The sequence below is a fragment of the Copadichromis virginalis genome, linkage group LG23 (assembly GCF_057382275.1).
Source record: "Copadichromis virginalis isolate Kocher_CV1m ecotype Utaka linkage group LG23, C_Virginalis_male_GT1.1, whole genome shotgun sequence".
NCBI classification, from domain to species: Eukaryota; Metazoa; Chordata; class Actinopteri; order Cichliformes; family Cichlidae; genus Copadichromis; species Copadichromis virginalis.
The window spans coordinates 22,644,496-22,671,558 of record NC_140639.1 but is presented as its reverse complement, the minus strand read 5'-3'; the positions used below and the strand labels follow the sequence as shown (position 1 = coordinate 22,671,558).

At 39.6% G+C, this 27,063-nt stretch overlaps 1 protein-coding gene across 2 annotated transcripts in view; it reads left to right on the top strand.

Moving 5' to 3' along the window:
• Positions 1-27,006, top strand: part of stk11ip (serine/threonine kinase 11 interacting protein) — a 44,279-nt gene extending 17,273 nt beyond the window's left edge. The window contains exons 20-26 of one of the 2 annotated variants that reach the window (XM_085449069.1): positions 2,157-2,266; positions 3,205-3,302; positions 6,834-7,012; positions 17,896-17,980; positions 19,097-19,179; positions 22,700-22,920; positions 25,732-27,006. In XM_085449069.1, coding sequence (XP_085305195.1) covers positions 2,157-2,266; positions 3,205-3,302; positions 6,834-7,012; positions 17,896-17,980; positions 19,097-19,179; positions 22,700-22,920; positions 25,732-25,872 — 917 coding nt within the window. In that variant the 3' untranslated portion in view covers positions 25,873-27,006. Of the gene's footprint in view, positions 1-2,156; positions 2,267-3,204; positions 3,303-6,830; positions 7,013-17,895; positions 17,981-19,096; positions 19,180-22,699; positions 22,921-25,731 lie in introns of both variants that reach the window. The other variant, XM_085449068.1, reaches the window with a different exon arrangement.
• Positions 27,007-27,063: the final 57 nt, after the last annotated feature.

Sequence of the window (27,063 nt, the reverse complement as noted above, 5' to 3'; positions counted from 1 at the left end):
CTTTATTACGATAAAGGGCGATTGTGGCTCTAGAGTTCGTCTTGTAATCGGTAGGTTGCCGGTTCGAGCCCCGGCTCCGACAGTCTCGGTCGTTGTGTCCTTGGGCAAGACACTTCACCCGTTACCTACTGGTGGTGGTCAGAGGGCCCAGTGGCGCCAGTGTCCGGCAGCCTCGCCTCTGTCAGTGCGCCCCAGCTGTGGCTACAATGTAGCTTGCCATCACCAGTGTGTGAATGTGTGTGTGAATGGGTGGATGACTGAATGTAGTGTAAAGCGCTTTGGGGTCCATAGGGAAAGCGCTATACAAATACAGGACGTTTACCGTTTACTTTTTTGGAGCAACTCTGCAGTGACAAAAGGCAGGAAGACAGAATAACTGTTGTACCCTCGACTGAACTGTTTCCTTATTCTCTTTTTTCTTTTCGTTTTTCTTTTGTTGTGGCAGCGGGCACAATGCACAGCAGATGTTACACTGTGGCTTTTGTATACACTGCTATGAAAAAGTATTTGTCCCCTTCCTTATTTAGCAATTTTTTGGATATTTGTCATGTTTCCAATCATTAAACAAGTTTTAATTCTTGACAAAGATTACCCAAGTAAATAAAAAACCTTAAACTTAGAATTTATTTGATCTGAAACATATAAGCGTCACATGCAAAAAACTAAGAAATCAAAAAGGGGGCAAAGGCTTTTTCACAGCACTGTATCTTAGGCTTGTAGAGCATTTTATAGTCACTATTCCAACACTCTGTTGTCGTAAAAGAGAAATGAAGAGCTTGGTAATGAAAGCATCACTTCACCTCAAATGTCAACTCTTCTTATCAGTTAACTGCAGGCACAGTGCACATCTTTGGACGGATAAGCGAGCGCTTGTCATAAAGAGTAGTGGTTGAACTCTTTCGAGTCATGCTTTAAACCTTTCGGCTGTTAGCCGGTAGTATAGTTTTAAAAACAATACAGCTAAACATGCACCTTTTAACCGCACCCAAGTGAAATTCTGACATGCATACCCAACATACACATACATACATTTTTACATCTAAAATAACGTTGTTGGCAGCACTGTTTATTGAAGAACAAGCCAAACAGCAGTAAAATATAAGTGGAGTTTTATTGCTTCAAACTCAAATTCTGCACTTCGCGTGGTCATTGTAAAACACATCAGCAGTGGCATGTGGTTTAAACTGTTTACATCGGCTTTACTGCCTTTGCTAAAGACAGATGTAAGTCCTAATTGAAAGTGAGCGCAGACTGAGAAATATTTATGAATATTGTGTGGCACAGAAATCCTCTGAGCTGCTCTGTATCTCTGTGACAGCATCTGACTTGCCCCCCCCCCCCCCCCCCCCCCCAACATCTGGCTGCCATTTTTAGATGAACCACATGGTAAATGTGCAACAAGACAGATTGGAGTCATTGCTGGAAGTGATGGGAGAGGAATGAAAGCCTCAGAGAGGGAAGGCCGAGTCGTAATGATAGCTTTCTGTATCTTTTTTCCTCTGTGTTTTTTCCAATTGTGAGATTGCAGTTGCAGAGCCATGTAATCTGTCCTTCTGAAATGGCAGTTTTGTTCTGGAGAACTCATCCCAAAACACTGACGCACATTGAATATGGGGTTTGTTTGGGGTTTTTTTTTTAGCGACACAGTGCATCCATTGTTCCAAAGCACCTCTTCAACCGGTCTCTAAAGACTCGTCAACCTGTGCGTATGCTTGTGTGTGCATGCACCTCTCCCCATTTAAAAGCAGTTATCTGAAAGTTCAAAGGCTGTTTTAATCAGATCTCTGTTTGCACTCTTCTCAAATCAAAGGCCTCAGCTTTGGTCTCTGCAGATCCGTGCCCTGTTGTTTTTGATCAGCTACAACCATCCATCACAGTTCTAATAACTTCTGTTGCTGTTCTTTGGTGGATTTATTGCTCTTAAATGCCTTTCTGCATGAGGGCTGTTGGCCAGCGCTGCAGTCTGCTACAGTAAACTCTGAATATGGTTTCATAAAAACCAAGAAATACTGTATGCAAGGCTTCCCAGTGTTTCCAGGAAGCTACGCTATAACGATATTAATGTAGAATCATCTGAAAGCATAAATACAAAGCTGATTTTAGTTACTTTGTAACTTATCATGACTTAGTTTTTTTTTCTCATATATATTTTTTAGATGATTTGGATCTTCTGTCTGAGGATTACGAGGTGGTGGACCATCGGCTCAAGCTTTTCCTGGATGTAGAAGTCTTTGAGGAAGAAGAAGAACTTCATTCTTTCCTTAAGGTTTGTGAGCCTCACACAGAGCTTAGAGCTTAAAAACCAAAGAAAAAAATGTATTATTGTATGGTTTCATAATTCACAGTAAAGAGAAGATTGAGAAAATATGTTTTCAGGGTCTTTAAATCTTTACTGGCATTAGTGTAATTCAGGAAACACTATTGTTTCCAGACTCTATGTTAAAGCACAAGTTTGCCAGCAATGGCAGCCTATGACTGATCGCTCAATTTTGGCAGTGCAGCGTTTTTATATGTCGGTGTTATTGTTTCTTTTGTGACTGTGGTTTTAAAGGAAAAAAACAACAAAAAACTTTAGATTATCTCCCCAGTGGGGTGAAAAAAATTCCAACTTAATAGCTGGTGACAACTTTAAGACCTATTACCCTTCATCTGCGGTTTCATCTCAGTCAGCCAAGACGAACTCTGACAGTAAATCTCCCAGGATCCCATTGAAGCCCCACTCTTCTTCTTCTTCTTCTTCTTTTTCTTCTTCCTCTTCTTTGGCTCCTTTGTGTAGCTTGTGCACTGCTGTCGTCATTAAATGTTGTTTGAGACTTCTTCGAATCACCAGGCTGTTGCTTGTCTCTATGAGACACTTGTACAAAGAGCAAAAAGGACCAAGCAGCTGGAAACAGGAAGTCACACACCATTCATCTTGGTTATGTTTATTTACCCAGTGACAGGGGCTGCTCCATTTTTCACTTGTTCTCTTACTTCTTGCGTTATATTGGAGGAAATGATACAAGAAAACTTACAGAGCTTGGTTTCATCTGATAATGTGGTTGTTTAATAGTTTATTGTTGACTTTATGGTGCTCATTACAATGTTGTAAAAGAGTTTATCAGCACAGGAGAGCCTCTCTGTTCTTCTGCTAAGACAGTCAGTGTTTTCCAGCTTTTTGTCATTTACCCCCTTCTGTTTGCTTGTTTTTCTCTGGACTTTCAGATGTCAGCTGTCAAATTTGGAGAACCTGGGGAGGTTCCCTCGCTGCTGGTTGTCTCAAATCAACGTATTTATTTCCTGGAAATGACATCAGATTTGCAGTAAGTAGAGCAATTTTGTTCACACAAAGCTGATTAAGCCAGTCTTTCCCAAGTAAATCTCTGTGTTTCCCAGCATAATGGAGTTTTGTAGCATCCTTTACCCACATGTGTTTCACTTCAGCCAGTAGTGATTAGTTTGGTAGCGGTGAAGAGGGGACGAACTGTAGTGACAGAATTGGGGACAAGAGTTTCTAAAGCTCCAGATAAATCACAAAGTTTTTGTTCAAACAAAAAACAACACTACAGAGAAGGCAAACATGAATGACCGTCAGTGCCGTCTTGGAACCCATCAACTACTCTGCTTCTGATGCAAAAAGCATCTTAAAAAGCTAACAAAACATTAAATCATCATCAGATGATTGGCAATCATTTCAAGATTGTATTTCAGTAACTGTAGTCTTACCTTTCCTTCTGCAACCGAAGCTTGCTCCAGTATGATTGGTCAGTAGAGTCAGATCATAAACCAATGTTAATATAAGATAAGATAAGATAAGATAACCTTTATTAGTCCCACACGTGGGAAATTTGTTTTGTCACAGCAGGAGTGGACAGTGCAAAAGTTATGAGGCAAAAATTAGAATACAATAAGAATAAATACAGTACACAACTGTACAGAATAGAATAAAATACTATATACAGTAGAATAAAATAAAATAAATATACAATAAGATAAAAATAGAATACAAATACAAATACTATATACAACTGAGTAAAAATACAACGATGACAGAAAGGATTATTGCACTTAGTATTATTGCATATGTATGGATGTGTGTGCTTGATCAGTTAAAGTCTTTGTTGTGGAGTCTGACAGCAGTGGGGAGGAAAGACCTGCGAAATCTCTCCGTCCCACACCGTGGGTGCCGCAGTCTCCCACTGAAGGAGCTGCTCAGTGCTGTCACAGTCTGCTGCATGGGGTGGGAGATGTTGTCCATCAGGGATGACAGCTTAGCCGTCGTTCTCCTGTCACTCACCACCTCCACTGGGTCCAGAGGGCATCCTAGAACAGAGCTGGCCCTTCGGATCACCCTGTTCAGTCTCTTCCTGTCCCCAGCAGAGATGCTGCCGCCCCAGCAGACCACACCATAAAAGATAGCAGAAGCCACCACAGAGTCATAGAAGGTCTTCAGGAGTGGGCCCTCCACTCCAAACGACCTGAGTCTCCGCAGCAGGTACAGCCTGCTCTGCCCTTTCCTGTAGAGGGCGTCTGAGTTATGAGTCCAGTCCAGTCTATTGTTCAGATGAACACCAAGGTACCTGTAGCTGTCCACAGCCTCAATGTCCATACCTTGGATGTTCAGTGGTTGCAGTGGAGAATGCTTGTGCCTGCGGAAGTCTACCACCAGTTCCTTGGTTTTACTGGCGTTGATCTGGAGGTAGTTCAGCTGGCACCAGTCCACAAAGTCTTATGGTCTTATTTATATAATATAAATATAACTTGAGTAAATACAAAATGCTCTTTGTAAATGATGATTTCATTTAAGGGAAAAAAACTATTTAGACCTGGGGGGGAATCAAGAGTTTGCAATAACTGGCACGTCACTGTGGGGGAATTTTGGCCCTCTCTTCTTTGCAGAATTGTTTCAATTCAGCCACATTGGACATGCTGTTTAAGGTCAATGCCAAAGCATCTTAAGTTCAGGATTTGAATCCAAACTTTGATTAGGCCACCCTAAAATCCTCATTTTGGGATTTTTTTAAAAATTTTTTTGAGTCATTCAGAGGTGCTTCAGGAACTGAACTGATAGTCATCCTCTTTCAGGATTTTCCTTACTTGAGCAAAGCAGCCCCAGACCGTCACACTACCACCACCATGTTTGACTGGACTGTTGCTATGATGTCCATTTTACGAAATGCTGTTAGTTTTATGTCAGATGTAACGGGACTCAGACCTTCCAAAAAGTGCAGCTTTTGTCTCATGAGTCCACAGGATATTTTCCAAAAGTCTTGGGAATCATCAAGATGTTTTTGGTAAATGTGAGACGTTGTCTTTGTGATCTTTTTGGTCAGCAGTGGTTTTCTCCTTGAACTCTCCCATGGATGCCATTTTTACCCAGTATTTGTCTTATTGTTGAATCATGAACTCTGACCTTAACAAGTGAGGCCTGCAGTTCTTTAGATGTTGTTCTGGTTCTTTGGTGACCTCCTGGATGAGTCGTTGATGTGCTGTTGGGGGTTGGTGACTCCTGGTACGGTTCACGCCTGTTCCAAGTTTTCTCCTTTTGTGTATAATGGTTCTCACTGGAGTCTCAAAGCCTTGTAAATGGCTTTGTAAAAACTGAAAGATGTCAGTAACTTTGTTTCTCAGCTCTTTCTTTAGATTGTGGCATCACGTGTTGGTTCTGAAATCATTTCACCTACTTCGCTTGACAGACAGGCTCTATTTAAGTGATTTATTGATTCAACAGGTCTGTCAGTAATCGGACCTGAGATTGGGGAGTGAAACTGAACTCAGCTTTCTAAAAATGTGGTGAATCCCACTTTATTCATGATTTTACAATGCAAGGCAATTGCTTGTAACACAGAGCGAGGTAGTTTTGGATAACTCTTTTCCTTTAATGAATGAAACTGTCAGTTACCAACTGCATTTAGTACTTATTTGGATTATTGTTGTCTAATATTATAATTTGCTTGGTAAGCAGCAAAAAATCAGGACGGGGCAAGTACATTTTCAAGACACTGTATGATGCATATTTGTTTGCTTTCTTACATTTATTGTATCTTGTTTGAACTGTGATGGCAATACTATGAGTTTTGCAGTTTTATTTTAGTACTTTATGTAGACCTTAATGACAAAAACGATCTCAACACTTTTTCTAGCTTTGTGGTATCTCCAGTGCCTCGGTGATTGATTTACGTTGAATCAAGTGTGAAGACTTTCCCCAAGAGCAGGGGTATGCCGACCATAAAACCGAAACAGATAAAAAGATGATTAAATCAAAGCCACTTAAGGACAAGTTTAAGCAGCGTCCTCAAAGCTGACTTTTCCATGCAACCACGTGGCAGATAACAATTATGTCTTGTGATGGTGGTGAAAAACTCAGCACCCTCTGATTAGGATCTGGTTAATATTGCACAACCTGCCGAGCAGAATAACCTGTTTCTAGGTCACATCTTGAAAACACATTGATCTCAAAGCGTCTGCAGTCCCTGGGCTCTTTTCTGTTTTTCTCCCCTCTGTGAGAAATTTGTTGGCCATAATAGGTCGACTTCCCTCACACATCAGCTTTTCCTCTGATGCTCTTCCAAGGTGGCGTCAAAAGTTGCTATGTACTGCATGTTGCAGGTGCTGAATTCTCTTGTTCTTGGCACTGTCTCGGAAACCAGACTGTTAATATGGATTTGACCCGGTGTCCTAATCCCTGAAAAATGAGGCATTACATAAGTTACTGATGTGATTTGTACTAACAAAACTCTGACTTTTACAAACGGATTACAAGTGTCAGACATCATGTAAACTGTTTAATCGAGGTCAGCGAGGCAGGACATTTTCTTTACCTCCTGATGCCTCATGTTGTTTCCTCCCAGCAGAGGCCAGCTCACCAATTGGCTGCAGAAAAGGGACAGCTACCCAATCATGGAGCTGAGCTACCTGGAGGTGGGGCTGGGCTCTCAGAGCATCCACATGGAGTTTGAAGATGTGGGTGTGGCCTACACGCTACTCGTGAGGGACAGCGTGCGGTGCAAACGCTTCTTTGGCCGTTTAACAGGTAAAAAAGAAACCCCACAGAATAAAAGGAAACTGTATGGAAGTTTTTATTTTGTTAATATAGTCAGAAAGACAATGTGACTGTCCCGTTCTCGCTGTGTTTACTGGTTACACTGGGTTCAGGATTAACCTCAGGGCACAGTGAGGGAAGATTAAACACAGTTAACCTAATTTTAAAAGTTGGAGGGCTGTGTTACGTCCCTGAGGCAGACATTTGAACAACATGTTCCCTGTCACAGACCCACTCGCCGCCACAAAGTAATACTATACCATATGTGTGCTTTGTGACGCAAATTTCTACCCGTCCCCCTCAGTATTGGGTTTCCACAGACTGAGCACATCACCACACCAACTTGTCTGACTGAGAGGACCAGAGGCTGAGAGGAAAACCTTTTATTATACAGGGACTTCTTCCTGGGCTTTGGAATGTCTGGAGAAATATGGAAAATCAATTTGACAGTTACCAGCCCCTAAACATTTGGAGAAAAACAGAAAAACATTTTGGCATGTGTGGAATAGGATCGACACTTAGTTTTAGCACATGTAACGTTTTGATATTGAACCCATGCGAACAAAAATTACAATTAAAACAGCACAGAGAGGGATGGTCCCTGATGTTTGTACAGATCAAGCCTGATGGATGTGGAAAAAAAAGCACGAGATGTGTTTTGTATATGGACTTTTTAAGGATCTTGCTCAGTTTATTTACTTGTTTTGATTTCTGTTCACGTAGAAGTCTTAACTGAACAACAACCTGGGACAGGATACAGTTAGCATAGCAAAGCTACCTCCTAATTCAGACCAAGCTAATGGCTCAGTCACAAGTAAAAGTAGGACAGCATTCTCCTTACAACTACAAACAAAACCGATGGCTGCCTTTTAATTGTGTTGAATTTTTTCACATTCTGTGACCGATTACCACGTGTGGTGACTAAATGGTTACACAGAGCTGGAGGGTATTCAACACTGACGACCACTTTTGTTAACTGCAATCACTCTCAAAGAGATTGTTCAAGTTCAAATAATTGGTGTGTAGTTTATAAATACAGACAGATTGCCAACATGTTGCAATCAATCTGAATGAGTCTTTGTCAATGAGCACAACTCAACTGGCTGCCAGCTGGTTGACACGGTTATAGGCGCTGCTTTGTTGAAGCTGCAAAGCTGTCCCACCATCTTGAATATAGTGGCCAAGATGGACATCACCGTTCTACGTAATCTACCGCATGTCTGTGGCTAGAGACCGGTCAAATATGTGGCACGTGTTTCCTTCTCACCTCAAGCCTCATTTCTTGAACTGAATTCAGGGCTCTAACACATAAACATGCATAAATATGCTCATTGTTAGCCTGCCTAATGTTAGGCTGGAGTGTCTGTCGAGTATCGAGTTTATTCACTAAGTGTCCAAGTCCAATAATGTTAGATCCAAAAACAAAGTTTTACTAACAGCAGCTAACATAGGCCTACAGCAGCTCACAGGGGCAAAAACACTGGCATTTACTGACAGAAAAGTCCATGATATCCTCAAGATGTCACCTCAGTATCGCTATCATCAGAGAGAAGTGAGTTTTGCTGACTTATTTACTTATTTACAAACATTGCAACATAATTTTGAGGCTACAAGTGTAATTATTTCAGATCATATCAAATCTTTTTACATATTGTTTTAAGAGGAAGGGGTAATCTGTTTTTATAAATGCTCTATTTTTCCTTTTCAAAGGAATGTTTAAAAAGGCAAAAACCTTTAAAAAAAATTGACATTTTGCACGCATCGCTTATAGAAAGGGTCTGAAACAACTGCCAATTATCAAAAGTGGGCAGATTTTCCCTTTTGCAAGTAATTCTCTGAAGGCTTCCTGCCACAGTAGTGGGTATATATTTTAGCCAAAATAGTCCTGAATCTCTGCTGAGAGTCGCTACCACAATTTGGTTTCATTTACCAACGCGCTTTTGTAAGAGTTGCATTTAGTGGTTGGTCATTGAAGATAAATTATTTTAATATAATTTTCACTCTGGTTTCATCTTTCAGTAAAAAATACAACAACAAAAAAACAGAAGAAACATTTCAATGTAATGTACTGAAACAAAAAGGCAGTTCATTATCTAAATATGTTTGTCTGACGAATGTTTCCAAAGCTAAATTCGAGCCTCACCCACATATATGAGAGTATTTATGAACTTATTTGATCCTCTCACTGACCAGGATCAAGGAACATTTTAGGCATCCCACTTGCTTCTTTCTTCTCCCTCTTCCTTGAAGTTTTGTCTCTCCACTAACAGCATTTTCTTTTTAAGTCCATAAACCGCTCATTTACTGCATTGTATTCTTTGTGGGTGAAAATAATTCCAGATTGCTTTCAGCAAGACCAGAATGTCTCCAAAACAAAGCAGACGGAGTAGAGAAAAAAAAACAACAACCCACAAATAAGATCTTTTTGTATCCTTCCAGGTGCTCAGAAGACAAATGAATCCCGATGTTTCTCATTGCTTTAGACACCTACATGTGAATTATACGAAGGCTGTACTTATTTCTGTCCTGAAAACAAAGTGGCTAATATGACAAACTCTCTGATGCCACTGCCAAATTAACCCCGAAAACAGCTGTTGCAATATTTTGTCAGGAGAAATACGGAAAAGCTTAACCATAACAAAGTCTGACTGTTGTCCAAGCTGGCTCCTTTCATGTGGACAAAGTTTTTTCGAAACCACAACTGGAATGACGATGGACTCGCTGCCTGGAAGACAGAGGAAGGATGTGGTTATAACAGGGACAGTTTTCTGGAGCTTAGAGCTTCTTTCTCCAATCTAGTCTGACACAGCTTTATTGAAACAGGAGAGATAACACAAGACCTCTGGAATCTACGGCCCAGTGTTTTTTGGGGTGTTTTTTTTGGGTGGGGGGGTCTGCCAGGTCTTTTCTCATGCTTGAAGGACTCTATTAATGTTCACTGTTGCAATCAAACCGTGTTGTAGAAGATTTGGTGCGAGTTGTCGGTATCAACAGAGAGAGATGTTGCTTTGGAAACTGGAATTAGAAAATCAAATCTTTACCCATTTCCTGTCCCGGGTGTCTAACGTATCAGACAGTGGTTTGGTATTTGATATCATGTGAAAATGATCTGGGGTGTTGTTGTTGGAAGCAGCCACACAGCAATATTGACACAGAGCAGAGCTCTAGTGAAAGTCTGTTTGTTTCAGATTTGGTTCTTAACACGCTCTGCTTGTCACCTTTACTTACTCCTGATTGCGGTCTTGGATGGCACCTTGCTAAACTGTCCACGTTAACACGTTATTTAATCTCGTTGTTAGTCTTAACGCTCACTGCTTCCCCTCAGACATGCTAAACACTGCCAGGAGTGTGGGGAAACTTTGACCCGGGGCCAGTGCAGATTTTCGTGAAAGCAACTGAGCCATCTGTCAGTTTTGTCCAAAATATTTTGAAACTTTTTTTTAAGGAAATTATTAAAATAAATGAATATGAATAAAACTATGCAAAGTCTTGAAAAACATCAGACACGTGACACAAAGCGGGGCAAGAACCTTACCTTTTTTATCCAAAGGCAACGGAGTTTGATAAACCACAAGATTTTAAACAATTCGACAATTAGATTTAATGACAAAATATGATTTTTCTTTTCTTATTTTTTTTTAATTTTTTTTAAGAAATGAAAATGGGTTCTCGTGCAAAGTGGTAACCACTAACTTTTGGATTTAAAAAAAAGGTAGTGGTTACAAATATATGAGAACAAAAAATAAAATGCTGATCTAATTTTGTGGCACTTAATCCTGAGAGGTGAATTATGTGTTTATAAGCACTGATTAGTTCAAAATGATTGTTTAACTTTGAAATTTATCAGGAATGTAAAAACTTTTATACGGACAGCTGTTTGCTAAAAAAAGTTTCCTGGAAAAGTTCTACGAGTCATGCTTTCACTTGACAAATAAGGGCCATTATCTGTAACTGTGCCATTTTCTCTTTAATCTATCATGTCTTTGATTCTCTGTCTTAATGTCTCAATGTCACGACTGGTTTCTGAACCCTAAATCTTTCTTCATGGTTACTGAAATGTCAGTATGAATAAACATTTCATTACATCAAACATTATAGATTGATACACACCTTTTAGAAGCTGGTGTATATTTTTAGAATCATTTTATTAAATTAAGGAACCAAACTGTCGATGAACTTTTGGGGATACGGTGTCATTTTGTAACATAGGTGAAAATTAGATAAGACTTTTTTTTTCTGATTTTCACATTTTTAATAAAGGAAAGCATGTTTTGCCCTCATTTTATGTTCCTTCGGCTGTAACTGAGCCTTGTCCTTTCTTTCTGTCTCCTCCTCAGTGTCTCTTTAAATCTTTGAAATCTCATCTATTCAAACTTGACCCCAGTTATCATTTCTTCCCTTTGTTGTAGTCACACTCAATGATACGCCACAATTCACAACTGTTGGCGTGACCCGGCAGATTGTGTTCCCAGCATTTTCTCAACCACTGATTCAATGGTGCTGATATTTAACACCTGCACCTTATGACAGTTACCAGAAGTAGTTTCGGCTTGGGTTCCACTTTTGTCTTTAGACTTCTTTCCATGAATGTTTGGGTGTGACATTTCTAGGATAGTACACGTTTACAAGTTTAGAAGTAATATTTGTATCCTTTCACCTGATTGCTTTCTCCTGTTAAATGTTCCTAAACCCCCAAATCTGTCAACTTTGATTGATTGATTGATTGATTGATTGATTGAATCTTTATTTTGAACATGTTGAAAAAGTATAAAAAAAAAAAATAGAATTAAAAGAGACAAATGAACAAAGCAAACAAAAGGAAAACGAGCAACCACAACTCCAAATAACGTCCATGTTCAAAAAGGAGCAGGAAGAAGCATAAGCTTATTTAATCCCACCCCTTTTCCACTATCTAGTATCAATAGACTACAGAAATACCTCCTTGTAATTACATTATATGTTATGTGTAATTTTTTTTTTTTTTCTTTAAATATATACACATATATGTTTCTATCTATCCATACCTACGTATATACACACATACGCACATATACACATTTTCAATAACCCCATTAACACCTGAAGGATACACAACCTACAATTTTATATATATATATATATATATATATATATATATATATATATATATATATATATATATATATATATATATATATATATATATATATATATATATATATATATATATATATATATACATACCCATACCAACAAACCCGTGCATGCGCACACACATGAAAATATTAGACAAGAACACCCTATCAAATCTCTACCTTTTCCCTGTACCCTGTAAAAACCATATCCTTAAACCGCTTTTTAAACTGCGCCATGCTTGGACATTGCTTCATATCTTTACTTAGTCTGTTCCACAGCTTCACTCCACACACAGAGATGCAAAAACTTTTTAATGTTGTACGGATACGAGGATGTTTTAAATTTAATTCCCCCCTCAAATTGTATCCCCGTTCCCTTTTAGAAAACATTTTTAGAATATTGTCAGGAAGCAGGTTATTTATTGCTTTATATATAATTTGTGCTGTGAGAAAATGAACCAGATCTGTGAATTTTAGAATTTTTGATTTTAAGAATAGTGGATTTGTATGATCTCTGTAACCAGTTTTATGGATTATCCTTATGGCCCTTTTTTGTAATATAAAGATTGATGATAGCGAACATTTGTAAGTATTGCCCCAAACCTCTGCACAGTAATTCAAATACGGTGCAATCAGGGAACAATAGAGAATGTGGAGTGATTTGTGGTCCAGAATGTGTTTTACTTTACTCAAGATTGAGACACTTCTTGAAATTTTGTTATGTATATGATTTATATGAGACTTCCAGTTTAATTTATCATCTATAATCACACCAAGAAACTTATGTTCAAGTACTCTTTCAATTTCCACACCATCTACATGAATCTGCACTTGTGCATTTCTAAGGGAATTCCCAAATAAGATAATTTTAGTTTTACTTAGATTTAGCGATAGTTTGTTCCTGTTAAACCATTTTTTAATTTTGCACATTTCTGAAGTAATTGTATCCAGCAGCTCCTTTAGATTCCCCCCAGAACAAAAAATATTTGTGTCATCTGCAAATAATACTAATTTTAATATATCAGATGCCTTACAAATATCATTTATATAAATAATAAATAATTTTGGACCCAGTACAGAGCCTTGTGGAACACCACAAGCAATGTCCAAGCATGATGAGGAATGGACACCCAGCTTCACAAATTGTTTCCGGTCACTTAAATAATTTTTCACCCATTGCAGTACAACCCCCCTAATCCCATACCGTTCCAGTTTATTAATTAATATGTCATGATTGATTGTGTCGAATGCTTTCTTGAGATCCAGAAATACTCCAGCTGCATACTGTTTCTGATCTATAGCATTCGTAATCTCCTCAATTGATTCGATTAATGCCAGAGATGTTGATCTTTTTGATCTGAATCCATATTGACTGTCAGAGAGTAATTTATATTTATCTAAGAATTTGTCTAATCGTTTATTAAACAGGTTTTCTAGGATTTTGGAGAATTGTGGTAGTAAAGAAACAGGCCTGTAATTTGTGAAGTGGCGTCTATCCCCGGTTTTATACAGCGGCACAACTTTAGCTATTTTCATTTTGTTTGGCACTTTTCCCGTCTGAAATGATAAGTTGCAAATATATGTTAGAGGTCCTACAATTCCTTCAATGACCTTCTTGACGATTTTCATGTCAATATCATTACAATCAGTGGATGTTTTATATTTACACATGTGTACAATGTCAATTATTTCTTTTTCCTCCACTGATGTGAGGAACATTGAGTTAGGGTTCCTATCAATCAGGTTTTCACTACATTCTACTGATGGCAGTGACTCAGGAATTTGTTCTGCCAGTTTTGGTCCAATATTTACAAAATAATGATTAAAGCTGTTGACCTTATCAGCAGTGTTTTCCATAATATTGCCATTATCGATAAAGTATTGTGGATAACTTTGTTGTCCAGAATTATTTTTAATGATACCGTTTAAAACATCCCATATTCCTTTCATATTATGTTTATTGTTGTTCAATATTTTACTATAATACTCCTTTCTACATACACGTATAATATTGGTCAACTTATTTTTGTATTTTTTATATTTATTTTCAGCTTCTTTTGTTCTTTGTTTTAGGTATTCCCTATAGAGTGTATTTTTCTTTTTACATGCATTTTGTGAACCCTTAGTGAGCCATGGTCTATCTGAATATTTGTGCTTTCTGTTGTATTTTATTGTTGGACAGTTTTTATCGTACAACTCCATGAATATTCTTAAAAATATGCCATATGCAATATCAATATCAGCTTCTTTGTACACCTTGTCCCAGTCCTGATTTAATAGATCGTTCTTAAATGCAGTCATAGTTTCTTCTGTCCTTACACGTCTGTATCTCAGTTGTTCTTCATGCTGATTTTTCTTATAATTAGTGTCATAAACTGCAAAAACTGGTAGGTGATCACTGATGTCATTAATTAATATTCCGCTCACAATGTTGTTTTCCATATTGTTAGTGAAAATATTGTCAAGTAAGGTGGCACAATGTGGTGTAATTCTGCTAGGCCTGGTTATTTTAGGATGTAAACTCAAACTGTACATAGTGTTTAGGAATTCGTCGGTCATTTTATGCTTTTTTGGATTCAACAGGTCAATATTAAAATCACCACAGATAAACATAACTTTTTGATTTGTTTTAGAGAATATTTCCTCTATGAAGTCATTAAATACTTGAATACTAGAGCCAGGTGTTCTATATATACAGCTAATTATTACATTTTTTTCTTTTTCCTTATACATTTCAATTGTTATACATTCTAGTAAATTATCAATTACAGTTGTCATACTTTCTACCACCTTGTAGTTTAGGTTTTTATCCACATACACAGCTACTCCCCCTCCACTCTTGTTCCTTCTATTTACAAAATTCACTTCATATCCCTCCAGTCCAAAGTCCATTCCTTTCTCCGCATTGATCCATGTTTCAGAAATGGCAATAATTCCAAATGGATTTGTCAACTCATTTAGATATTCCTTTATATTGTTGAAGTTGGCATACAGACTTCTGCTATTAAAATGGATTATTGATAATTTATTTTCCGTGTTGATGGTGTGCTTAAACTGTTCATCAGTGAAGTAGCAGCAGTTACAGCTGATGTTGTAGAAGAAATTATTTTCCGGGTCTATATCCTTTTCTAAGTCTAGAACATTATGGTCTGTGTATCGAAATGTTCTCAGTTCCAGATTATCATAAAGAGAATTCCAATGAGTCATGTTGATATTGTTGCCGGATGCAGATGAAGTTCTTTTGGACTGTGCCATGTCTTGTGTTGTGTGTCACGTCACATGTGTATTCATACCTCCAGAGTAAGTTGACCTCAGTATTTGTCCAGCTCTTCCATATTTCTGATGACCAACACTTTGGCTTGTTCCGGTGTTCCATTGAGTTTAATGAATACTTTGCAGTTGGTGGTCCATGTATTTTGAATTTTTCCCTGTTTCTTCAAGTAACGTGCTTTCCTGGCAATGTCCGCATTTCTTTTTATCAGATGTTCGTTCATGAAGACATCGGATCCTTTCAGTTTCCTTCCTTGTTTTAACAGTGCTGTTTTCTGTTTTCTGTTTGCAAATCTCACAATGATGGCTGGTTTGTTACTGTCATTTTTTCGGGGTAGAGGGTGGCAAGCCTCAATGTTGTTATAATCCACTTCCACACCTTTGGACCGTAGAAAGGTAACCACTTGATGCTCCGTGGAGTTGACATCTTCCTCTCCTGGCCCTCCTACATTGTCAGTGGCGACCGCCCGGGCGTATGACCGGGGTTTGATGCGAAGCCCCGTGATGATAACATCGTTCATCCGGGTGTACTGCTCCAAATCCGCCACTCTGTTCTCCAGGTACGCCAGCCGCCGATCCTTCTCGGCGTTCTGGATGCGGAGAGCCTTAACTTCCTCGACCAGGTCCAGGATGGCTTTCTGCTGCAGTTTGACAGTAGAAATCTCCTCTGTCATAAACTCCAGCGACTTCTTAATATCGTCTCCTTCCTCGGCTGACAGAACTTTTTTCGGGCCCATGCTGAGAGACGCTCTCGTAGCTTTGCCGTGACGACCGGCTAGCTACTTCATCTAAAATGCCTCAGGAAAGTGAGAACAGAGGAGTGCTACCCTCTCAGCTGATTCAACAAGCTGTAAACCAGCCAGCTGTAAACTGCTGAAATGGTCACATGTCATGTTCAGAAGGAATCTAAGAAATTTTAAGTAAATTTCAGCGGTGAACTAATAGATTTTTGATTGGGAAGGTTGAGGTTTCAGACTCTTAATCTTCATTCAACCTTCATTACATTTTTTGAGTATTGGAACCATTTTTGAATTTTTGGTGGTTGGATATTTCTTAATGTGCTAAATGGAACATGTCAGACAAATGACAAATACACCTCCTGAAACTTAAGATAACCAAATGAAGCAACTACCAGTGCGAACAAAGGATACTGTCAATATTGACCTATCAATAAATTAGAGGATTATCTAGGCAACTGGGGCCTGGATTGTCCATTAATGATGAACTCTGCGATACATCGATGGACACTGAGTGACACGCTTTATATGTGGAAGTTTCATCTCAGAAATTCTGTGGTTTCTTTTGGAATACTAGAGCTCTTCCACCTCTGGAATTATTTTGCAAATGTCACCTAAAATGACCCTAATGCATCATATCCCACAATGAAAATTGACATCTTAAAAATTTCCACAAATATAAACCCAAATCTTAACAGATTACATATTCAGAATGCTGAAAAAACCTCAGTTTGTACTTTTGTTGGTCAGTCACAGAGGGAGCACACAAATGGCCGCCCCTCCCTGACCCTGGTTCTGCCGTAGGTTTCTTCCTGGTAAAGAGGAGTTTCTCCTTCACACTGTCGCAAAGTGCTTCCTCGCAAGGTTCATCTGATTGTTGGGGGTTTTCTCTGTTTTGTAGGGTCTTTACTTCCCAAGATAAAGCACCTTGAGGTGACTGTTGTTGTTTGTTTCTATTTAAATACATTTGAAATGAAGTAAAACTGAATGCTAAAAACAATGAAATGACTGCGGCCACTCTTGATGCTTCTCATGCAATTTTTTTGTAATCTTTGGTGTTTTTTCATGCTTCTCCCATTCATGGTGAACTCCCTTTCATCCGTTCTTTTCATCCTGTTGCCTTCCAACCAATAAGCATGTACCCATGCATCGCATCATCGATACTAAGCTACATGCTTTGGGGGTTTTTTTGGAACACCGCATATAACCACATTTGCGTAGGTTGCATACCCCTCTGCCTAAGCTCTGCATATTCAAATACCTGAACAAATGCAGAACTATTGAAAGGTTTTAACTTTCCCACATAAAGATGATATTTGGCAACCTGCCCCTGTACCCTTAATGACAAGTTTTAACACCTCAGTATATAACAATAAACATGTGGTTTGATGACTGTTGGAATAGCATGTGGACTTATCCAAGGATGGCTGCATAGGCAGAGACCACCCTCACTATCTTCTCAGGCACACCCAGTAATTCTGTTCTATGAGGAGGTCTGAAATAACTGAAACAACTGTTCATAAAAGAGCTTCAAGGGTTACTCTTAGGAGGCTTTCGGGGGCTAAAGAGTTAAAGGGAGAAGTGCTAAAATGGCTTGTTTCAGGTAGGATGAACTGAGGGAGCTCACCGAGATGCAGCATAAAATAATTAACAGTGAATCATGCAAGCCAACTCTAGTAAAAACCTGGGTGAGAGGGAATATTCACGGGTAATTCTTTGACCACTACTAACTGTTTTCTTGCTGTTTCTTCAGGAGTTGTGCGTGAGATGGCTCACAAATCAGAGAGCAAGCTGAAGTCGATCTCCACCACAAGGCTCACCCCTGAGCACCATCTCTGGTACGCACCCACACTGCATCTGCACGCCTACTTTTGCTGAGGGAGGACCCGCTGGATGCAGTGAGAAAACAGCAGGCGTCTTTGATTTTATTTGCGTAGATGCTGAAAGATGTGGTCTGAATAGTGTTATGCACATTTGTATGTGGTTGGGCCGTGTAGGTTAAAGGGAGTTACGGCAGTAGAAGTTCTAACGCTGCACATTTCTGACACATCTTTAGTTGATTACAATCAGCTTTTTTTAGACTCCATTTTGTAAAATGGCTCCACTAAATTAGCTGGTAAACCACATCTTAATTTGTAACATGTGTTTTGCTCTGCAAGTCCTAGAGCCTGCATGTCCCCCGTGTAGTTTGTTAACAGTGCCAGTAGTGTTTCTGCACCTTTATTTGTATGTTTTCCTTTCTCACTCAGAAGATAGACGCTTTTCCTGGGTGCTCACTGAAAAGGAATGTGGTTTAGCTCATGAAAGTATGATTTCAGGGAAGAAACATGCAAAACAAAAAAAACCCTCCCATAAACCTGCAAAAAAAAAAAAACACGTGCTGTGAATAATCCAACTTTTCAATCATACACACAAACTGTGTAAGTATATGAGGCAGTTTAGACATCCTGGAAGAATTTTTTTTTCCAAGTTAGAGAACATAAATAAATACTTTCTTTTCTCTTTAGCTTAAAAAAATACATTGACAGTGACAGAAACCAAGCCTGTTAAGTGCCTGTTAAGTAGATTAGCAAATTCATTCAGGTGCCAACACAATAAGGCCTTAAATCTCCCAATTTGTCATTTTTCCTCCAGGCTTCACAACACAAAATCAAAAAATACAAACAAACCTTCATGTGTTCTGAGGCAGCAAACCACAGTCTCACTTCCAGTGTTTGCACAACACTACTCCTGTCAGCTGTCATTATGTTAATTATCCCCTTTGCTTCAGAGTCACTGTAAACTTTACGCTGGGATGTTGAAGCCCTTCAATCTCACACCTATCAGCCACAAGGCTCCAAACCGCCCTGTTATTTTATACAAATCGGTGTTTATGCCATTGTATCTTTAACTGAAGGAGATTTTTGTTTGTGTTTGTATGTCATGTTAACACTGGACTTTGTCTGATCTGTCAGGCCTTTAGTGTGCGAAGACATCCAGGCAGATGTGGAGGACGGACAGCTGCAGTTCTTCTATGTTCTGGCTTTTGTCCTACAAGGTGACACATCCACTTGTTCATAAGTTGTTGTTTTTTTGCTGACTTGAGTTTTTATTACTCTATTTTTCTGTTTGTTTCTTTTTATCTCACAGAGTTTGCTTCCGTTCTAGATTTCTATCAGTTATCACTAGATAACTAGGTACCTTGCTAGTACCTAGTTAGACCCTCCTTTATCTTCAGCGCTGCTTTAACTCATCATGGCATAGATTCAACAAGCTGGAAAATTCCTCAGAGATTTTGGCCCATATTGACATGATAGCTTTAGACAGTTTGATTTGATTTGATTTGATTTTGATATACCTTTATTAGTCCCACAAGGGGAAATTTCATAAGGCTGCCGACCTATTGCACGCAATGGCGGCGCCATCTTACCCTCCGACCATTCATACATGACACAAAACATCACATGGGGAAGACAGGTCAGAGAGGTATAACAATGGAAAATGCACCACACGAGGAAAGATGAGGAGAAAAAAATAACTCCCCCCAGACTGAGCTCCAACAGGGAGATCAGTTTGAGAACAGAAAAAAAAACACCTCTGCACATAGCACATGAAAAAATCTTAATACAGCAAAGAAACACATGACAAGCAACAGGGGTGGGTAAAGGGGTGAGAGACAGCCGATTTAGACAGTACATCCCGGCCTGCATGCGCTGGTCTCCCTGATCCACTGTCAGCATTGAAAGGGAATAAGTGTCGAAGGCGTTTGGAAAGGGAGGGGGGGATGAGTGTGTGCATATCAGTGTATATGTATGTGTGTGCGTGCCCAGAGTTCAGCTGAGACAGTGTCCTTCGCCCTGCTAGGCTAAGTAAACAGTCTTCCAGCCAACCCAGGTGGCCTTGCATGGAATGGGAAGGAACAGACTAAACACAGTCGTTATCAGGGTGTTTTTGATCGGCTCCAGCCTTGCGACCGCAGCTGGCACCGAGAGGGTATCCGCATGAAGTGACGGTGCTTTTTACTTTAGTGCGAACAGGTCATATGAATTTCTAAGCTGCTCTAACAGTCCAACACTGGTCTCTCAATCTCCCGTTGGAGAGCCGTGAGCTTTCTATGATGTTATCCAAACTTACGTTCCATGATGTTGTCATTCTTTTTGCTCAAAGAGCAGGTCCTGAGAACTCACAACTGCAATGCACTTCCCCAAGATTTGATCCAATTTGCGCTCAAAGGTGTTATTCGAGCGAGCCCCTCCAAATGTACCGGTAATCCAGTTTTTCACTCAGAGGTCTTGTTCTGAGTATTCACAGCAGCCGTGCGTTCTCCAAGATCTTCTCCATGCTGCACTCAATGAGCCCATTTTGAGAAACTCACGCCTCGTCCCATCATTTCAATCCCAGCGGGCAGCCTTGTGGGGGTTTGAACAGCCGGTTCCGCTTCCTTAATTCTTCGATAAGCCAGGGCCAAGCCAGCTCCGATCAGCAGGAACCCTGTTATCATGGTTCCGAATAGGTAGATATCTTCAGCAGTCAGGCTCACCCGAGCCCAGACTTCTCGTTGAGAAGGGGTGTCAATTGCATTCAGAGACCAGTTGATCAAATCCATAATTCCTCTTTTAGGTTTTAGAGAACAGACTGTGAGAGAGTGTTCCAGGGAACATTCTCTCACTGCCAACACATCCAAAAGGTGCTCGATCGTATTGAGATCTGGTGACTGACCATTTGAGTAGAGCGAATTCATTGTCATGTTAAAGAAACCAGTTTGAGGTTTCATGGTGTGTTATCCTGCTGGAAGCAGCCATCAGAAGATGGTACACTGTGGTCATAAAGGGATGGACATGGTCAGCAACAATACTCAGGCAGGGTAAGGTGTTTTAACAATCTTCATTTGGTACTAGGTGGTCAAAGTGTACCAAGAAAATATCCTCCACACCACCACGAGCCTGAATAGTCGATACGAGGCAGGACGATTCCGTGCATGCTTACTCCAAATTCTCACCCTACCATTTCAGTATCGCTGTAGAAATCGACACTCATCAAACCAGGCAACATTTTTCCAGTGTTGAATTGACCAATTTTGGTGAGTCTGCGAATTGTTGCCTCAGTTTCCTGTTCTAGCTGATGGCAGGAGACCACACCCATTATGGTCTTCAGGAGCAGGAGACCATAATGGGTGTGGTCTTCTGCTGCTTTAGCCCATCTGCTTCAAGGTATGCTCTTCTGCATACGTTGGTTGTAACAAGTAGTAGTTATTCGAGTTACTATTGCCTTCCTAGCAGCTTGAAACAGTTTGGCTATTCTCCTCTGGCATTAACAAGGCACTTTCACCCACAGAACTGCTGCTCACTAGGCATTTTCTCTTTTTCAGACCATTCTCTGTAAACCTTAGACACGGTTGTATGGGAAAATCCCAGCAGAGCAGAAGTTTCTGAAATACTCAGACCAGCCTGTCTGGCACCAAGAACCAAGACACGTTCAAAGTCACTTAAATCACCTTTTGACCATTCTGCTGAAAAAGGTGATCTGACAGTTCTGCTCAGTTTGAACTGCGGCGGCCGTCTTGACCATTTCTTCATGGTTAAATACACTCAGTTGCTGCCATGTGATTGGCTGATTAGATGTTTGTGTTAATGAGGAGTTGAACAGGTTTATCTAATAAAGTGGCTGGTGAGTGTATCTCTTTATGTTAGTGTTGTTTGTCGTGAGGTTTTTGTATTGAGGTAATTTAGTTTACAAGCTGGAGAAAAAGCTAAATCCTAACTGTTGGTTTTAGCCAGAAGTAAGGAATCTTGGCCCAATTAAATCCCTGACGCTACTTCTGCTCCCCCAGAATTACTGCAGGAATAAATGCCAGGATAATGTGCTAAAGGGGAGAATTACAAATGAAATGGCAACAAGGTTTTATTTCCTTGAAGATAAAAGTAGATTATGGCAGGAAGAGCCCCCCACCTCAAACCCCCCCAACCCCCACACCCGTGGGGAGTAGCTGACGTGAGATGCCTATCGACAATCAAACCTGTGCCCTTAAATGAGGCAGACATCTTTTGTTTTTACTCAGCGATGGCAGGTGACTGCTTTGGCGTGAGTTTGGTAGATACTGACCCTGCAGGACTCCTAACTGGCTCTGCTAAAGCAGGCACATTTAAAGCAGGGGTAGCTGCAGGCTGCACAGAGCTGTGTAGGTCTCTGGAATTTCAAGTACTATAATTTTAACATGTCTGGATCTGACTTCTCTCTGTTTTTTTTTTTTTCTTCCTCCATGTGTCCCACAGAAGATGCAGCTTTCTGGCATGAAATGTAACACCATAACTTTTCTTTGTAGTTCAAAAGTACTTTGTAAAGCTTTTAACATCAGTGACCTCTAAAGGCAGCTTATATGACAAGATCAGAGGTTAAAATCTCAAAGCTCAAAACAGTAAAGTTTAAATGTGTTGCTCTTGCTCGAGGGAGAAAATACTGCAGTTCTTTATAGAATGACCTGAGATGACTTAAGATATGATTTAGCTCTGTGTGAATATGTTATAATGGCACTTTTGGAGTTATTTAAAAAACGTGAAACTTTTCTGGCTTTCTTTCAGAGGATATCTGGATGCCGTTGACGGTTCTGGTGACTAGAGAAACCCTCTATCTGCTCAGAGAGGATCACCAGTGGAGGAAAAACAGCCCGTCGGCGAATGAAAACAAAGAACCGTGCAGCGGGAGCGTCACTGTGTTAGAAACTCTGCCAATCAGCTGTGTGAGCTCAGTTCTCCTGTGGCCTGTGGACCAGTGCAGGATGGATATAAAGCTTTACGATGAGGTGCGTGTGATCTCAGAAGTTTAAACAAAGCCCAGAAATGTCATGAGAAAGTCTTATAGTAACTTTATGTGCTTCTGCTTCTTGTCATGAAGACAGCTGCCACTCAAAACTACACAGAAATGAAGAATAAATATATCTTTGGTTTGATTCCAGACAAGCTTCCTTTTTTGTTTCTTTTGCATGCAGCTGATTAAAAACACCGGGGAGATGAGGAATAATTAGGCATGAGAAAATGCAAACACTCTTTGGTAGAAAGCAGTAATGAATGTAATACCACTCTATTAGTTATGTATCTTGGCAGAAATTGTAGTTCACAGGAACATGTTCTGGCATACATTTAGTTTTTCCTCATATGAAACTCGCATACAGATTCAGGGAAACAAATGAATGGCTCGTTGGTGTTTTGGCAGATCCTAAACTGTATAATAATAACAGGCTGATAAAGCAACAAATAGGTAACAAAAATGACTTACAAAAACAGTCGCGTATTTGCATATGAAGTATTTCGAGGTTTTAAATTGGCCGTGGCGGTTGGGGATGTTTGTGTCATTCCTTCGTCTTTATTATCAACTACAATTGCAAAGTTAGTATTGATTTAATCTTGTGATCGCATGTGTGGGTGTGTGCGTCTGTCTGTTTCGGGTACTTTGGCAGGCCTGTCTGACTGTGGAAAAATTTTGTTGTGTTCCAACAGTGAAATATAAAGTCAGAAAACGTTGTGGGATTTAGAACCGGGGATAAAGTTTTCTCCAAGTTCATACGGGCTGGTCAAAGGCTGAGAATCAAATCTGAAAACAGCTAGGAAAACATAAATGAGATATGGCATTGCCAGACCTTAAGAAATATTTTCATGCTGCACAAATGAGACCTGCAATCTGCGGTTGTGTCAGTGATTATGAGGCAAAGTTGAAACTCTTACAGCAGTATGTAGAAGCAATGGAAATTAATTTTCATTGGACATGGAGATAAAGTAAAGATATACTTAAACAGGTAGATGTTATCACTCAGTTTACATTAAAGGCAAGGCAAGGCAAGTTTATTTGTATAGCACAATTCAACAACAAGGTGATTCAAAGTGCTTTACAGAGACATTAGAAACAAAAACAAATAAAAAGCATGATTTAAAATTGATTAAAACAAGAAAACAAACAAACTAATTAACAAACAAACAAAACAGTATATAAAATCAAAACAGATAAAATCAGAACAATAGATAAAATCAGTAGTTAAATGTAAGTTTTGAAATTTAAGCTTAAAAGTGTGGATTTGGTGCTTTATTCAAATGCAGCTGAGAACAGGTGAGTCTTCAACCTGGATTTAAATAAACTGAGTGTTTCAGCTGATCTGAGGCTTTCTGGGAGTTTGTTCCAGATATAAGGAGCATAAAAGCTGAATGCAGCTTCTCCGTGTCTGGTTCTGACTCTGGGAACTGATAAAAGACCGGATCCAGATGACCTGAGGGATCTGGAAGGTTCCCTCAGGTACTTTATGTCAAATTGGGGTTTGACATAAAGTACTGTGCAGAAATCCTGGGCCAACCTTTGTTTCCTTATATTTTGCTTCCAATGAGCTGTAAACTGTCTTGTAATTTGTTAAAGACGTCTATGAAGTAGCAGTTTGTAAGGAAGGGAAATGGGGAGAGAAGTCCGACGTACGCCAAAGTACACAAGAACTAGACCGAACATCAGTGGCAACGGGTCTGATGAAGTGATGGATGCAAATTTTACGCTTTTTGTTCAAATCATCATCAGTATTTCCTGAAGTGGTCTGGAGAGAAGTAAAACAGTGAGTGTCTGCAGGCATCTGTGTAACATGTTGGAGGCTCTGTCATGGTTTGAGCTGCATTGCAGTCAGTGGTGTTGGAGATTTTGTCATGGATTGGCTTCCCCAGAGCCTGGACTTCAACATTATTGAATTTTAAAAATTAAAAAAGAGATGGGAGAAAGGTCGTTGAAGGTCATGTTCAGAGTAGAACTGCACACAAGTCAGTAAGGCAAAGCGGCGTGATGGATGTGTTTTGTTTGTTTGTTTGTTTAAGAAAAACAACCATTGGGCAATATATCAGATTTTTAAATCCCGAAATATCAGGATCTATTATGTAGCCTATTACCACTGCAAGCCACTTTGCAACCCACCACTTAACCAACTTTTTTTATGCAGTTTCTGACTTTAATCAGAGTTGTATCTGTGTTACATAAAAGGCCACCAAAGTTTAATTACTACATGTGAAAATTGAAATCTTTATTTATTTATTTTTTACTATAGTGGTAAAAATACGTGTAAAAAACATCAGTCACTGTTTAATTGTTCATGTGCTTACTTTAGTCTTTGCCCTTATTTGTTTTTTATTATTATTATTTATAAACAAATTACACTCAGTGTAAGTGTAGGGATGTGGAGATAAATAAATATTAATCGTAGAAAAGCATAAAAAAGAACCATTATACATTTAAGTCTATGTGGAGGACTTATTAAATGCCACAGATATCATCCATCCCAGTATTTTGTGACGACCATATCACGCACAAGACTTTCACTGAAGATGAACACAATCTCATTGTTTGACGTTTATTGTTACCAACAGAGTACGTACCGGTGAATTAACCATACTGCTGTTCAGTAAGTGGCTAAAATGCAGTGCTGTTTTCTAATGTTTGCTACTTTGACAACATCAGATCTGATAACAAAGTTCTGCTGCCGTTCTCCTTCTGTTTGTGCAGCAGCATGTTATAGATTGTGGCCCTGCCAAGTTTAACTCGCATGTGATTAACTGCTTTAATTTTCATACTTTCCCGTGTGTGTTTCCTGCAGACTGTGAAACAGGAGAGGACGTGGTGTGTGCGCTCAGAGAGTGGCGAGCTCCTCCAGGGTCTGCTGGCCTGGGTCAAAACACAGTGGGAGGCCATGTTTGGAGTAAAACTGCACACAAGTCTGCAAGACAAAGCGGCGTAGTGTGTGTGTGTGTGTGTGTGTGTGTGTGTGTGTGTGTGGAGGGGTGCAAAGACAGAAAAAGTTGTATGGTGCCGGGTAAAGTTTGGTGAGCATGACCGAGTGTGTCTTTGTTTTCTCTCTACGCACTCTGCACTCAGTCTGGTCCCATTACGCTTGTTGCTTTAAGCCAAGAACTTGGAAATGATTGCACTCATTCATGTGGCACACAAGCCTGTAAAAGCACTGGTTGCATAATGTTTCCTCCAGATACCATCCCACTGAACTTTTCTACAGCTGGAATGGAGTGTGCCTTGTTTCTTTTGTTGATGCTGTGTTGTCCTAATGAAATGCACCTTAATGCATCACATGCTGTTCTTTGATCGTCTGTAGCATCAAGCTAATATGGAGCAGATTTTGGGGGAAGGTTTGGAGTTACAAGCATTAAGTCAAGGGAGTGAAACAAATGTTCTGTCTTAGGATTTGTAGGGAAGTAATGCAAGAGGCTGAGCCTAGAATATGTCAACCGCCTTTGTCAGTTTTTTTTTTTCTCTCTCTCTCATCGTCTTAGGGTGCTTTGCATCACGCGGTCAACACGAGGCTGGGGGAGCCTCTGAAAGGCCAAGGTTCAAGACATTGTCGTCAAAGAATTTGCACGCAGTTTTCACCTAATTAAGGTCTTGTGATGTTTCAGACGTTCGGTGAACAGTAGCACTTCTCGTGTTTAAACATTTTGAAAAAGATGTTTATTTTAATTTGTAATTCGGGTTTGGTTGATTGGTTTGTTTTCAGAGCATTTATCAAGGGCAGGGAGAAAAATCTGTTTTGACATCAGGCACTGTCATCATTCAGTAAATGTGATGGATAAACATTATCTCAACTGAATCCTTGTTTATTTAGTTTGTACATCGGTTAAAGCTGTAAGACAGAACGTCTACAGCTGTGTTCATATGTAACCACTGTAATGGGAAACTGTACATATCAGTTACCGCAAAGGTCAGCAGTTAATTTAGGTCTACTAATTAGGTCATTAGTAATTTATTTATTTCTGTGCTTTTTTTTTCATAACAGGTTTATGCAGAAGACTGTGTTTTATTTTTATATCAATGTGATGCCAATCATGCATATACGTGACTAAAGAAAGTGATGTGTTTGGAAGTGAAGTTCATTTTTTGTAGCCACACCAAGGTGTGATTACTGCCAAACTTGCTGAAT